We start from the raw sequence: 15462 nt of genomic DNA on the forward strand, positions 1-15462 counted from the left end.
TATAATATGAAATATTCGATGTCCAACGCAACTGAGGCTAATGTTACACCCTTTGAGATTGAGAGAAAAAGTTTTCAGTTTTCAGTGTAAAGTGAAACCTCGATAATCCGGACGCTACCTTAGTGAAATGGTCCAGATTAACGAGGTGTTTGTACACGGCATTACCCGTTCTATTACAATCGTTATAAAGGTACTCGCTCGGGTCATGAGTGAGTGAGTTTTGTTTTATGCCGCTTTTAGTAATATTCCAGCAATATCATGGCCGGTGACACCAGAAATGGGCTTCACACATTGTACCCATGTGGGGAATCGAACCCGTGTCTTCAGCGTGACGAGCTAACGCTTTAACCACTAGGCTACCCCACCGCCCCGCCCCGCCCCGCATAGGAGGTTCTGGTCTGTTCAAAATATATTTTTGTGTGTTTTTGTTAGTACATTTTTTAAAGACATGAATTATTGGTCATAACGATTGAAAAATATTTCGTTGAATGTAACTGAATGGAAACTTTCGTGGCCATAGATTCTCACATATTCCCACTTATGTTGCATTCAACTGCCAACGGAGCATTTAGTTCCACAGATTAGAAACAATTCATCTGAATCTTTTGTAACAGTAAACCTTGAAAAGCCACCTCAGCTTTACGATTGTCGTGAAGTCATTGGCAGAGTAGTCACGTGGTTCTGACGTCATGAAAAAATACGGACTCCATCTTGGAATCCCTGACTCTACACTTTACTCGCACTCGTCCCTTTCTTGTTTAACTGCGCGGAAGCGTTTAAAAGCAGTTAAGTTCCAATCCAACCGACGAGCTCTTCAAGATTGGACGGTCTCCGTTTCGCACCTACGAACATTTCAAGATGAATGGATACAGTGACGTATGCCTGCCCCCTATGATTTCATGTTGATTGGTTCTAAGTACGTGTCATTGCTGAACGCAGGATGAGGCGGCGGCCAATGGTTATTCAGATTATTGTTAAAATTTACATCTTCGTGCGGAGGGGGAAAGTGGTTATTCGCCGGAAGTACCATGACGTCATTGACGGGGTCATGACCCGGAAGGTTAACCGTGTTCAACGCCTCTTTTTCCGACTCGGACGACTGGATAAGTTTTTGCAGCTCCTCTCGTTTCCTTCTTCGGAAAAATCCGCACTAGAAAAAGAGGAAATATATATGTATTTAAATCATAACAACAAATATTAACAGAATAATATGAAAACAACGTGAAATGAGGCAGTCGAATTGCGCCCTCTAATCATGCATCCTCGAAACACGAGGTATTTCGAACGTCATCGTCTATCCTTCGCTCCAATGGCATAAATGTTTGAACCAGAAATGACTAGCCACAGACCTGGGAGGTACTGTGCTGCAATCTGGAGCATACGATCCCCGACCGCGTCATACCAAAAGACGTTAAAATATGGTACTTGTTGGTCCCTGCCTGGCGCTCGGCATTAATGGGTACAACGAGGACGGGTCGGCTCGGAGTCAGTATAATGTGTCTGAGTGGGGTATTCATGCTTCACTGCGGCATGGTATCTCAGTGGGCTAGCACTATAAAACCAGCTTCAGTCTGGGCTAGTACAAGCAGCCGCACACACACACACATACATACACACGCATGCACGTTGTCATATGAGCGAAATATTCTCAAGCACGACGTTAAACCCAATTTCACCTCACCTGACCTCCACTACACATTCAGGAGCGTTAAGCACCTGTGAAGATCAGTGTTAGACTTGGTCTTCAGCATCCCGTGCTTGCCGTAAGAGGGATCAGGTGGCCATGCTTGCCGACTTGGATAAAACATGTCATCGTATCCCAATTTGGTAGATTGATGCCCATGATGTCAATCACTGGATTGTCTGGTCCAGACTCCATTATTTACAGTCCGCTGCCATATAGCTAAAGCACTGCTCAGTGTGTGGCTAAACAACATACCAACCAACAGAGCGTTAAGATATGATTTTAATGAGACTGCTCATCGCTCGCTCGCTCACTCACTCACTCACACACTCACTCACTCACTCACTCACGCTCACTCCACTACTGACCTTCCAGAGAATGATGCCCACTAGGTACAATAACAGCAAGCCGCTGACAATGCTGACGGCTAAAATCCAGATTTTGAATCCTTTTTTACCGACCCTCTCCGCATTTATATATGTCGTGGCCTGAAACAAACAAAAATTTATCAGATTCAAGGATGATCTATGGATAATTTAGTGATAATAAGTAAAGTTAGATAAAATAGAAAACATTGACATGAAGGAAACAGCTATTAATACCACTCGGAGGTGACGGGGTAGCCTAGTGGTTAAAGCGTTCGCTCGTCATGCCGAAGACCAGGGTTCATTTCCCTACATGGGTACAATATGTACGTTTGAACGTAGCATCCTGAAAATTCAAGAAAAAAATACGAATGGTCCTTAAAGGCTTCCATACATAGGTCAGTACGTCGATGTTTTAACTTACTGAAGCGTTCCTGTGCTTGCTGAGAGATATAAACTTGTCTGAATACGGCTCGAACAGTTCCGCACTGGAGATGATGCGCAGCTCCCTCTTCACCTGGAACACACGGCACATGAAAACGAGGCAGGGGACGAGCGCCATTTTGACAATTTTAAACAATTATTGTCTGATGATTTAAACAAAAAAATTAATCTTTCTGTTCCATGTTTAGGTTATCTACCCATATGCCCCCCTGCGTGAAGACACGGCACGAGGATTCGGTGAAATCTTCAAATTCACTTTTCGTTATCAATAAATAACAAAGTGGTTATTCGTCGGAAGTACCATGATGAGGTTATAGATGAGGTTCATGAAGTTAAACAGAGGTTTTCCGATACTGACGTATGTCACATTTTTGTTTGTTTGTTTGTTTGTTTGTTTGTTTGTGTTTTAAGACCGCATTCAGCAGTATCCCAGCTATAAGACCGCGGTCTGTATATGATCGAATCTAGACCAATCAACCCAGTGATTGACATCATGAGCATCGATCTACGCGATTTGCTAAACGATGACATCAACCAACAAACTAACTACAACCGGCATGGTATACCAATCAAGCAAGTCAAAGCACCTGACAAACTGATCCATTAAATGACATTTGTCCTATGACAACCATAGGTTGCTAGGGACCAATGACATCCCTGTCTTATGACAACCATAGGTTGCTAGGGACCAATGACATCCCTGTCTTATGACAACCATAGGTTGCTAGGGACCAATGACATCCCTAATCTCCATCTGAACCGTGTTCATGGAAATGTGCAATATGTATATTCACCTCAAGGTCTTTCAGAATGGACACTTTGACCTTGTAGTTGATAGTGATGAAGAACTGTTCGTCCACCCGCAGTGACTTTATAGGACAGGTGATGTTGATGCAGCCGCTCTCTGTGCACACCTGACGATATAAACAAGACGTTGATGTAATGCGTGAGCGAATTTGCGAGTGAGTTGGGTTTAACTCGAATGGAGGAAGGCTCGAACTGATATAAACTCAGACTAAAACTTTGGGGACATCCACGAGCACGGTATAATATGAACACCTAAAAACAATCGGGATGAACCGGGAATCGAACCCGCGACCATGTGTTTTAGGAATTTCCAAGGGACACAACTCTCTACATCGGAGGCACGACTAGGTCACATGTGTCTCCGTACTATATAAAACATTAACGCATATTGTTTAACTCATTCATCGATACTCAAAGTCCGGATCCACCAAGCTGCCGTAGAGCTAACTCCCATACTTTTAATTACACAGACGACATTTAATCAATCTGATGAATTGTTGGTGTGTACTTTCTTTTGTAAGTCATTTTACTACTCACGTGTATTATCCATTGAATAGCTTTGTCTATAGTTCGTATTTCTAATAACCGTTGCCCTTTCAAACGCTTCAGTTACTTGACGCGATTTCCATTCCTGAAGAGGACAACCCTAATGTACTGAATGCTATGCTGATGGAGCCTGGCCGTTTATGTCCAGTCTGTCCACTTACCAGCTCGACCGGACGGTAGCTCTCCCTCTCATTGGCTGCGAACAGCGTGGGTCCGGCTGTTGTCCTGACTCCCCCGGAAGAGATGGAAGTGTACGTCCACCTGCACCTGCTCATTGGGGGATCCACCTGGGGAAGGTGTGGTCAGATGAACATATTGCATTTACTTGCCAGTGACATGAAGGATAGAAAATCCCCAACTCTTCTTGGTGACACAAACTGAAATCATTGCTCAAAAATATGGTCACTCAAAATACGCTGAGATGAGATGGATTTGGAATTGAGAAGAAAGTCTGACTTTCTTTACATTTTGTACAGTTCCTCTCGGGTTATACATTAAGCAATGGCGTGAGAGACAATGGAACGACCAGGAGAGTGTCACAGTTGTGAGACTCCCTTGTACAGTGTGTAATTGACGTACAATAGTTCACCCGTCTCACTGGCCGAAGTGTTGACGTGTCCTACATCAAAGACCACCTGTCCTGTTTACAGTCTGATTGACATATTTTACCGTATAATTGGCATACTTTACCGTATGATTGACATACTTAACGGTATGACTGACATACTTTACCGTATGACTGACATATTTTACCGTATGATTGATATATTACCGTATGATTGACATACTTTACCGTATGATTGACATATTCTGCCGTATGATTGACATACTTAACCGTATGACTGACGTACCTTACCGTACGACAGCCATGCTTTCATTGACGTCCTCCTGTCCCTGTGTATTTGACATGTCCAAAATCAATGGCAATTTGTCCCATTTACGCATGTTTGACGTATCTTACCGTATGATTGACATACTTATATTAACGACCACCTGTCAATGTCACCGTGTATTTGGCATATGATTGGCATACGTTCATACCCAGCTGTCTCACTCACCGTATGATTGACGTACGCGATGTAGGCAGACATAGGGAAGAGGATGACGATCTGTCCCCGAGGGTAGAGGCTGGGTCCGTAGTTCTTGACGCCGTACACGTGTTTGACGTACTCCCATTCAGGGTCCGTGACCTTGGGGTCAAGAGAGAACAGCATCTGTGTTGGCAGGGAGGCGCTGGAAGGAGGAGAGGGAAAGGTGATGGAGGCGGGATTTGTCATGGTGTATATTTGAGACAAATATCTTGCATTAACAAACAATCGGATATCTTTGATCAGACAGACGTCATCGCTATGATATCTGGATTCAGATACGTCACACATACACTGTGATGTGTTTATTGTGCACATGACGCCATGACGCACATTTGCTTAGCCTGTTCTTTACTTTCCACTGACGGTGCAACTGCAAACAAACACGTGTAGACACACACGCACGCACACACACACAGCACTGATAGCTTGACCTTGTTCTTCTTCATGGGAAGCCGAATGGAATCACACATAATAATAATGTGTCCATTTACATAGCGCCAAACTCAACATCAGGTATGCTCATAGGGCTAACAATGACTAGCACAGCACATTATTACCCCGGATAACCCAAGCTGTCTGTTAGGCGCTAGGAGGCTATAGTCACATAACATTTCCCACCGGGTACCCATTTTCTGCTGGGTGAACAAAAAGTTTTTGAACAAACTCACTTGCCTTAAGACCACGTGTATCACATGTGCACATTCACATTCAACACACATTCAAACTAACATATCGGAATTCTGGGCAAGAGTGAGTGAGTGAAAACTTAACGTAAATCATTTGTATTCCAGGTCTATAAGGGCCGGGTTAGAATATTCGCTTGTAACCTATGCTTATTGAAGGATCAGCTGCTCGGGTTGCTGCTGCTCGTAACTTGATTTATTGTCATCGTATTCCATTTATCTTCATCGATGCTCATGATGTCAATCACAATACCATTTCTGGCGTTCGACAGGCAAATATACTCACTCTGATATCTTGATCTTGCTTTCCATTCTCACAGGCACCATGACGTTGACCCGGTTGTTCTCCCAATCCTCGTCCACGCTGGCTGTCGTCGCAACGACGGTGAAGTTGTAGTTCTCAAGGTCGTCATGGTGGTACATAGGAGAGTAGAACCTGATGCTGAAGATGACTTCTTCGTTCCTCTCCAGAGGATTCTCAATGTCACACTCTATCCTTGCGGTACCATTCATAGTGTCAGCCTCGTTCTGAGAAAGGCACGTGACTTCATTCTTTCCCATGATCCTATAGCAATGCCAAACAAGATGAAAACGTCGGCCATTATATGCAATGAACCTAAACGAATTCTACAGAAATTAGTTTGGAACTGAGACCTTAAGATATGTTGAGGTCTCTCTTCAATTGACATACAATTTCAGTTTCCTGTTATCGGTAGAAACAAACAGTTATTTTGAGCTCTCAGAACAATAGCTTCAGAACATCAGTCTTTTCTAGTGAACGGGTTATTTCTGGTAGTGAAAACACCAGGATGAAGAATTTTGTCCCCAGCATTTTCGGGGAAGGATTATTTATAAACAAAAATGAAAATCCATGGTTTCCCATGGATAGTAATATCTAATTGCCTTACTGGTTGTGAATGATAAAAGAGGCTGGATTGTTTCTATGGTAACTGGACCGGAACTCACCTACGGACCCGACTGAAGCTGATGGTGTCGGGGAAGGTCAAGGTCACGACTGTAAGATACGCTGTTTCGCCGGTGTTATAGAGGTCAACCTCGATCTCAAACACGGGCGAGCTGTCCATGACGAGGTAGCGGTCGTTCTGCGAGTACCTGGCCACGGCCATCAGGTTGATGTCAGAGTTGCAAATGTTGTTGGAGCCACAGCTTCTGTCATACATCGCCTGAAACAAGAATTGGTAGGATTAATTGCACCACGTGACTATGGATAGTTTTAGGGATTCTGAATTTTCAAAAAACACTGGACTGAGGATGTTTCCAACACTAACTGAGAACGCATGTTTAAAGAACGTTCTTCTGTTTCGGTCAACATATAGGACTATAGTCTGGTGGTATAGTGGATAAAGCCTCTGCCTTGTGAGCGGGAGGTTGGTGTTCGATTCCTGGCAGCACATGCATGACAAATGACATTAAAAATAGTACTTCTTGTTTCCCTGCCTCCTAAAGGAATAACAAGAATTTGTCGACTTGGAATCGTTTACTGTGTGTGAGTAGCGTTATTGGTGTTAATCTGCATCCTGGTGTCTCAAGGGCCTAGCATAGCTGTCATTAGTCCGAACCAATACCAATGGCCATATACTGTGTTCGTTTCTTGTTTAACGCCGCATTTTAGTTATATGGCTGCAGTCTGTAAATAATCGAGTCTGGACCAGACAATCCGGTGATCAACAACATGAGCATCGATCTGCACAATTGGGAACCGATTACATGTGTCAACCAAGTCAGCGAGTCTGACCACCCGATCCCGGTAGTCGCCTCTTACCACAAGCATGGGTTGCTGAAGATGATTCCAATCCGGATCTTCACGGGTCTATGCCTCATTTAGTTGCGATTAACTTACCGTTTGTTTGAGACACCTTTTTCAGACAGGTATGAAACATGGGTTAGGCCAATACGTTTATACAATCAGAAGCTGAAACACACATTCTAACCCGGATCTTCACGGGTGGCCACGTACTGATCTGGTACTGGAAGCATGTATTGTCCTACACGAACCTGCAATAACAACTAGTTCTCTGTTTCTACACACCTGTATTCTATATGTCTGTGGGTGATATATGTTGAGCACAGCACATATATCACAATGGCGGTCCACACCAGTTGTACCCGGTTTGATCAAGTGATCCAGTTCCATCTGCAACGGGGTGATGACGTCACGACTTTTCTGAGGACAGAAACGTAAGGAAATATTGCCATCATCATTGTCTAGTAACACAGATATTTAGAGGGCAGTGTTGTAGGCCGGGAAACACGTACTTGGGACTATTCATTCATGCCGAAATACCAACATTCAGTCAATGTCACAGCAGGGGATGCCAAAAAATGTATTTTATGATCAGGTTGTGGATCAGCGAAAACAATTAACAAGATATTACCACGATTGAGTTTATGCCTCTTGAAATATTAGTGAGTGAGTTTGAACATTGTTCCAGTTATATCACGGTATGTGATGTATGGAAGGAACAGGGGTGGAAATAACTTTAAAATTGCTAGTGTACTCCGGTACAGTGGCACATGTAAAATCACTTGCCCTGATAATTTTTCCACTATACCGGCCGTTTTCTTGTTGATTTTTTAAATAAACAACATAACTAACATTGGAATATCAACTGGACACCGGTACAGTGTGATATACTTTGCTTGCCAGATAGAAAAAAACACTGGACTCGGGCGTCGGGCAATGGGTTATTTCCACCCCTGAAGGAAAGCCAGAAAAGGTGCAGTTCTAGTACGTTTACCACACGGAATCCCACGAGCATAGGTATAGTGTTGTCTGACGTTGAAAGAAAATCGTCGCATACCGGATTCGCGCCGACAAGAAGTTTTGACATGCTCAAGTGACGCAACTCTGCACAGCGAATTGAAGCGCATTGGACCAATGGGCCTCCCGTGTCCCTTTGGAACACAATGACCGTGGAAAGCAGGGTATGCGAGACTTACCCGTGTAAAGATTGCTATCTCCGGCATGCAGTCCATGGCTCGTCCGGCTGACAGCCTCATGGGGATCTTCATTGACTCCACTTCCTGGTTACTTCCGGGGTCCTTGAGGAACAGCCTCCTTCTGACATTGCGGTGTCTCTCCAACGTGTCCACCTTCAGGATGACGTCGATCTCTGCAGCAAAGAGATTTTTTCACAGGCATCATATTTTTTTCTGGGGCATATTTTTTTTTAACTCTGAAAGGATTACCAAGGAAAGTTAATGTGCTTTCTCTCAACAACCTTCCCAAGGATGACAAATAATATGGTTTACTGTTATTCGTGAGGACAGGGTGTTTACAGTATAGAAAAAAAACTATACAGAGGTAATTGATGCCGTTAAATGCTAAGTTTGATTGTACTTATTCATGCATTTGCCTTACTGTACTTATGTTGATAAGGAATTAATTTGAATCTTGGAAACAAAAAGATGCGAAGTACGCATCTCTTCTTCAAGGATGCCAAAATTTTCACATCTTATCATTGGGTAATTGACTATTATTTGATGTTTATCCCACATTGCAGGTTGGAACTGATTCGATCAGTAAGTGAGTGATGCCTCCCCACAGCCCATACTCACCGAGCGTCTCCGGGACGTTGATGCCGTCGTACTGAGCACAGATCCGCGCCGTGATACATATAGCTGGGGCTCCCTTGTACAGGCAGTTCGCTTGTCCATCCGGGCGGATGACACGTGGGCTTATCTCCATGGTAACCCGAAGGTTTATGACAGGTTGTGTGCGCAGAAGAACAGCACTGTCTGAGGAGAAGGCTCCAATGAGGATGTCTGGAACAAAATTAAAAGTGAGTGAGTTTACGTGTCTTCGTTGGTTAGAGGATGCGTCTGGGAGGGAGGAATTGAGGGAATGAGACGGCGAGTAAGAGTTGGCAGGTGGTTTTTGGTCGCATGAGTGAGGGAGACTGACCGACATATTGATTCTTGTCGACGTCGACGGGTCGGGAGATGCTCCAGCCGAAGCTGTAGAGACGTGACGAGAGGTCCCTGGCGGCGACACGCTGAGAGAATTTCTTGTGTAGTCCACTCTTAGCCCCGTTGTAGATGTACACCACGCCCCTGCCGTCGTCCTCAAAAGGCGCTCCCACGGCGATATCTGACACACAACGAAGGTGTATATTAAGCCGCTTTTAGAAATATTCCTGCAACATTACAGCTTAAGACACCAGAAATAGGCTTCACAGTCATAGTCGATATGGAGAGTGAGGTGAGGTGAAATAGGGTTTTACGTCGTGCTTGAGAATATTTCGCTCATATGACGACGTGCATGCGTGTGTATGTGCGGCTGCTTGTACTAGCCCAGACTGAAGCTGGTTTTATAGTGCTAGCCCACTGAGATACCATGCCGCAGTGAAGCATGAATATCCCACTCAGACACATTATACTGACTCCGAGCCGACCAGTCCTTGTTGTACCCATTAATGCCGAGCGCCAGGCAAAGACCAACAAGTACCATATTTTAACGTATTTTGGTATGACGCGGTCGGGGATTGAACCCGCGACCTTCCGCTCTCCGGGCGGAAGCTCTAATCACTACACCACGGAGGCGGTCGATTTGGAGAGTACATTTCTAGCTCTGATGTATCAGGATCAAAATAATAACATATGTATTTTCCTTGTTTTTAAGTTGAACGGTATTCGCGTGTTTGTTCAAGTGAACGCCTGACTCAGCACAATGTCAGTAGGGCATCATTCCCCTAGCCCCTAACAGGACAGCCAGGCGAGGGGCTGGAGGTACTAATTGGTGGCTTGTAACAACAGGGGGCTAGGGGGGCGAGGGCGGGGGCTAGAGGGGCGGAATCAATAGGAGGGTCGGGTGGTCAGCAGTTTGTCTCACCCTGGTAGCCGTCTCTGTTGACGTCACCGATGTTGCCAACAGTCGTCCCAAACCGAGCGGTGGGGGTGTTCGACCCAGACAGCTCGGCTTCCAATTCCAGGTTGAACTGAAAGGCAGCAATAAGACTGACATAAAGTAACGCATTAAACGTCGCTGTGAACAAAATTTCAGTTGAACCAGAGTGCGTCGGACGACACTGAAATTTCTGATGAAAACACAAAAGCAGTGTGCTGAGAGACCAAGAATCATAATCAGATCGAATCTGGGATTAAGTGTAAATACCCCAAAACATAAACTAGATGACCTAAGAACAAATACGTTTTGCAATTATTTCATGGTATGCCATTATGACGTAGACTTACCTTCGTCTTTCCAATACTGATTTTGATATATACAAATAATTCTGGAAATGGAGAGTTCATAGGGTTTTTTGTTTGTTTTTTTAAAAATTATAGTTTGTTTTGTTTTTTGTGTGATTGGTTTACAATGTCATATGTACAAAAGTGATGTACAGACAGATGGATGATGTACAGGTACTACGTCAATATCATGTTAATTCACATATATAAGTAAAGGGAAATATGATATCAGGTAAATATGGATACATTTTAAATTCATCGAAGTACTGGGAAGAGAAGACCCCATTTATGATTGCAATGTTCTATTTTATTATTTTCTTTTGCATATATGGTTTTCCACAAAGAATATTTCTTTCAAAGTTTTTATAAAATAGAGTTATGTTTGGATGCGTATTCTTAATACTGCATACGTAAATGTGTCTTTTTGCTGCAATGATGATGTGATTTAGTAATATATTATGATGTAGAGTACCAAACCAAACCATATGTTACAGTTTTGATAATAGCAATGGGTGAGAGTATAAATTGTAAAGCCAAATTTGTAGGTTTTTCCAAAAAGTTTGTGTCTCCTGACATTCCCAGTACACATGACAAACACGCTCATTTAGATCACTGCAGAAACAACATAGACTGCTGTCAACTTTTTTCATTTTAAGCAACACCTTTTTATATAACACCTTGTATGAATCTATATTGAAAATCTAAAAGTTTTGTGTCTTGCAATCCTTTTCTGTATACTGTAAATATATTTTTCCTATCAAAGTCTGTTTCAGGAAATAGCAGCTGCCATTTATGGAGAGTTCATAGTTCCTGAACAGCATTAGTTTCCCTGCCGCTAGCCCTTTCTGTAATGTTCATTTCTGAATGAAGCAAGTCTAGGTTTGCTCAGGTTCCTATCTCACTGGGGCTCCTTTTCAATTTACCGCCTCCGTGGTGTAGTGGTTAGAGCGTCCGATGCGGAAGGTCGCGGGTTCGATCCCCGACCGTGTCATACCAAAAGACGTTAAAATATGGTACTTGTTGGTCCCTGCCTGGCGCTCGGCATTAATGGGTACAACAAGGACTGCTCGGCTCGGAGTCAGTATAATGTGTCTGAGTGGGGTATTCATGCTTCACTGCGGCATGGTATCTCAGTGGGCTAGCACTATAAAACCAGCTTCAGTCTGGGCTAGTACAAGCAGCCGCACATACACATACACACGCATGCACATCGTCATATGAGCGAAATATTCTTAAGCACGATGTTAAACCCAATTCCATCTGCGCCACCATCACCCTTTTCAATTTAAAAGGAAGGATTTGTTTCTATATTCAGAGACTCAGCGTTAGTCTCACTGGAAGGGAGCCCAAGTGAGATGGGAGATTCATATTCTGATACTGTGGAAAATACAAACTTGATTCATTTAGGTTTTACAATCCAGATAGGACCTGGCAGAACGGGAAAATGGTTCAGGTACTGAGAGACAGGCTATATCATGACAGCAACACGTTTCTGGTCGACTAGTGGACAGTGTGTTGGGTTGGCGCGCATGAAGAGGAGTTCTTTATTCTTATACAAAAATTAATGGTCAAAATATATCCGTATTGTGATGGGAACACTTACAAACTCTCTGTTGATGTAGACGTAAACTTGACCTTCATCCGTGACCTCTGAGAATAAAGGCGCGCCAACGATAAGGTCATCAAGGCCATCGCCATTTAAATCAGCTGCGCATAGAGATGCGCCGAAGTAACTGCCAAACTGAAATCAAATAAAGTCATACAAACATCACAACATTCGCATCGACACATGGAAAACAAGAAAAACTATTCATAACCAAAATGTTGTCGTTCTTGAAGATCCGAGACAATTGAATTTCCGTTTGGCTGGTTATAATGAATAATTACTATTATGCATCGCGTAGCATTGAAGAGGTTCATTGACAGCGCCACCTACCTGATGTCCCTCCAGCACCAACATCACGTCGAAGTTGTAGTCGTAAATAAAGACCTGTAACACAGTGAGATTTTATGAGTGAGTGAGTGAGTGGACCTATCGCCGTTTTGAACAATCAATACTCCGGTTCTAACACTACTGTTTTAATATTGTTCTAATACCCCGCCATTTACTACATGATGCTAGTTGATGGTTTGATGCTTGTCTTCAGCGTTACAAGTCCATGTGTATTTAATAATACAAAAAGAACAATTCCCTTGGCTAACGACAGAATGTAAACAGATACTGTTTGTTTTTTGTATTCATATCAGTATCTAAGAACTGACTTAACATTTTCTTGCTCTTACGAAGCATAAATCTAAAATGAACTCAGGTGCGCTATGCTGAAGTACACATTATGCACACTGCTTTTACCGGAATAATTCTATAAATTCAAAACACACCAGAGGTCAGTTGTGGTAAATAAATACGTCACGTTCACAAACATAATTATAAACACAAAATACGGAGACATCAAGTGCGAAACCAGTTTTAGCACTGAAATGCAACACAAGCTCCGCCCATTTCATTATCGGCCAATCACAAAAAGTAGTCCGTTAGTGGGCATGACCCAAATTTCCCGTCAATGGTTAACCCACATTTCACCAAAGTAGTCATTACATCGAGAATTTCATTACCTGTGCAACTCATTCATCGGGGTCAACACAAAGGTCATCTCTATTTAAGGTTTTTACAGTGGCCACATCTCTGCTTTTGCTATCTGTGTTTCGTCATAAGCAGTTTTACGGTATATAGTAGCGTAATATAACACACCTAACCTTGCCTTTGTTCTCTGCTCGTGGACCCCCTGCGATGATGAAAACTGCGTCAGAGGAGAGGTGGGCCGTCGTTATCGCGTAACCTGAAAATACCAGTATAAACATCATTATACCTCATTTTGTTTTTTGTTTGTTGTTTAACGTCGCACTCAGCAGCGATATCCCAGTTATAATCGTGTCTGGACCAGACGATCCAGTGATCAACGTCATGAGCATCGATCTACGCGACTGGGATACGATGACATGTGTCAACCAAGTCAGCATGTCTGACCACCCGATCCCGTTAGTCGCATCTTACGACAAGCATGGTTTGCTGAAGGCCAATATTCTAACCCGGACCTTCACGGGTCACCTATGTTACACATTACTAACACCTGTTTCACGACAAGCATGGGTTACTGAAGACCAATTCTAACCCGGATCTTCACAGGTTTATACCTCAACAACTAACGTTTCTTGTTTGAGACACCTGTTTCCGACAGTATGAAACATCCGTTACGACAATTCGTTCAAATAATCAGAATTAATGAGGCAGCTAAAATATGGTAATTCCATTGCTAGCTCTTCTAGAATCTGTCCATGATGCATGTAAATCTTATACTTACCGATGTAAGAATTATTAAATATCCTTCGAGATGGTTCGAATATTTTTGGTCTTGAGTGATGTCCGCCGCTCACACGAATAACTCCACCTTAAATTATAAAAATGCAAAATTAAGTTAAAGGAACGTTAACAAACTTCCGTGCAAAAGAAAGTAACACTTTTTATTTGACAATTGCATTTTACCATAACGTTTTGTTTGTTGGTTTGTTGTTTATGGCCGCATTTCAGCTTTATGACGGCGGTCTTTAAATATTCGAGTATAGACCTGATAATCCAGTGATCAACAGCATGAGCATCCATTTACGTAACTGGCATACGATGACATGCATATGTCTCGACCAAGTCATTCAGCCTGACCACCTGATCCCTTTAGTCGCCTCTTACAACAAGATCAATACTAACAAGGATCTTCACGCGTTGTTTTTAACCAGATATGTGCATGTAACTGACTGACTGACTGACTGAGTTTGGTTTTACGCTGCTTTTAGCAATAATCCAGCAATATCACGGCGGGGGACACCAGAAATGGGCTTCACACATTGTACCCATGTGGGGATTCGAACCCGGGTCTTCGGCGTGACGAGCCAACGCTTTAACCATTAGGCTACCCCGTCGCCCTGTGCATGTAACTATCAAATCGGATTCAATGAATTAATCATAATGAGACTTGCGTAATAGTCACGTGAACTAGTGCAACTAGTGAATGACGCTGCAACATAGATTCCTCAAAAAATGAGTGAGTGAGTGAGTTTAATCTTACGCCGCTTTTAGCAAAATTTCAGCAATATCACGGTGGGGGATACCAGAAATGGGATTCATATATTGTACCCATGTGGGAATCGAACCCGGATCTTCGGCGTGACGAGCGAACGCTTTAACCACTAGGCTACCCCACCGCCCCCACTAATCTAGAGGATTTTAGCTTTCATCATACACTCCAGACAAACGGATCTCTTTGCAATATGGAAGAATGGCCTTCGCCAAAGGGTACGTTTGAAGTAATATTCTTTCGAAAAGTAAGGATTCAAAAGGGTGTCTTGAAAAACAAGGTTCCAGTTTATACGGTGTCAAGATTGTAGATACCTGTCCAATCGTTAAGCCCTGGAGATCCCATCACTAGAAACTCTCCGTCCTGAAACATTGTAATGGTTAATATGTCATAATTCATTGTCATCAAGTACATAATCAAGAATGATTAAGATGAAATTGATATGATATATAGTGAAACCTCGTCATTCTGGACAATACCTTTCCCAATTTCCGTAAGAACCAA

The 15462-nt window shown here is 43.0% G+C and overlaps 1 protein-coding gene across 1 annotated transcript in view; it reads right to left on the reverse strand.

Moving 5' to 3' along the window:
* Window positions 1–357: 357 nt before the first annotated feature.
* Window positions 358–15462, reverse strand: part of LOC124261415 (integrin alpha-4-like) — a 123362-nt gene continuing 108257 nt past the window's right edge. Inside the window, exons 5-22 of the mRNA XM_046695733.1 lie at window positions 15273–15321; window positions 14191–14277; window positions 13586–13668; window positions 12768–12821; window positions 12435–12572; window positions 10473–10578; window positions 9546–9731; window positions 9200–9406; window positions 8582–8754; window positions 7671–7805; window positions 6587–6804; window positions 5907–6185; window positions 4905–5079; window positions 4008–4133; window positions 3288–3407; window positions 2474–2566; window positions 2053–2172; window positions 358–1150 (exon numbers count right to left, since the gene is read on the reverse strand). Coding sequence (XP_046551689.1) covers window positions 890–1150; window positions 2053–2172; window positions 2474–2566; window positions 3288–3407; window positions 4008–4133; window positions 4905–5079; window positions 5907–6185; window positions 6587–6804; window positions 7671–7805; window positions 8582–8754; window positions 9200–9406; window positions 9546–9731; window positions 10473–10578; window positions 12435–12572; window positions 12768–12821; window positions 13586–13668; window positions 14191–14277; window positions 15273–15321 — 2610 coding nt within the window. The 3' untranslated portion in view covers window positions 358–889. The remainder of the gene's footprint in view (window positions 1151–2052; window positions 2173–2473; window positions 2567–3287; window positions 3408–4007; window positions 4134–4904; window positions 5080–5906; window positions 6186–6586; window positions 6805–7670; window positions 7806–8581; window positions 8755–9199; window positions 9407–9545; window positions 9732–10472; window positions 10579–12434; window positions 12573–12767; window positions 12822–13585; window positions 13669–14190; window positions 14278–15272; window positions 15322–15462) is intronic.

The sequence above is a fragment of the Haliotis rubra genome, unplaced genomic scaffold (genome assembly GCF_003918875.1).
Source record: "Haliotis rubra isolate DU_JTF1 unplaced genomic scaffold, ASM391887v1 Scf1194, whole genome shotgun sequence".
NCBI classification, from domain to species: Eukaryota; Metazoa; Mollusca; class Gastropoda; order Lepetellida; family Haliotidae; genus Haliotis; species Haliotis rubra.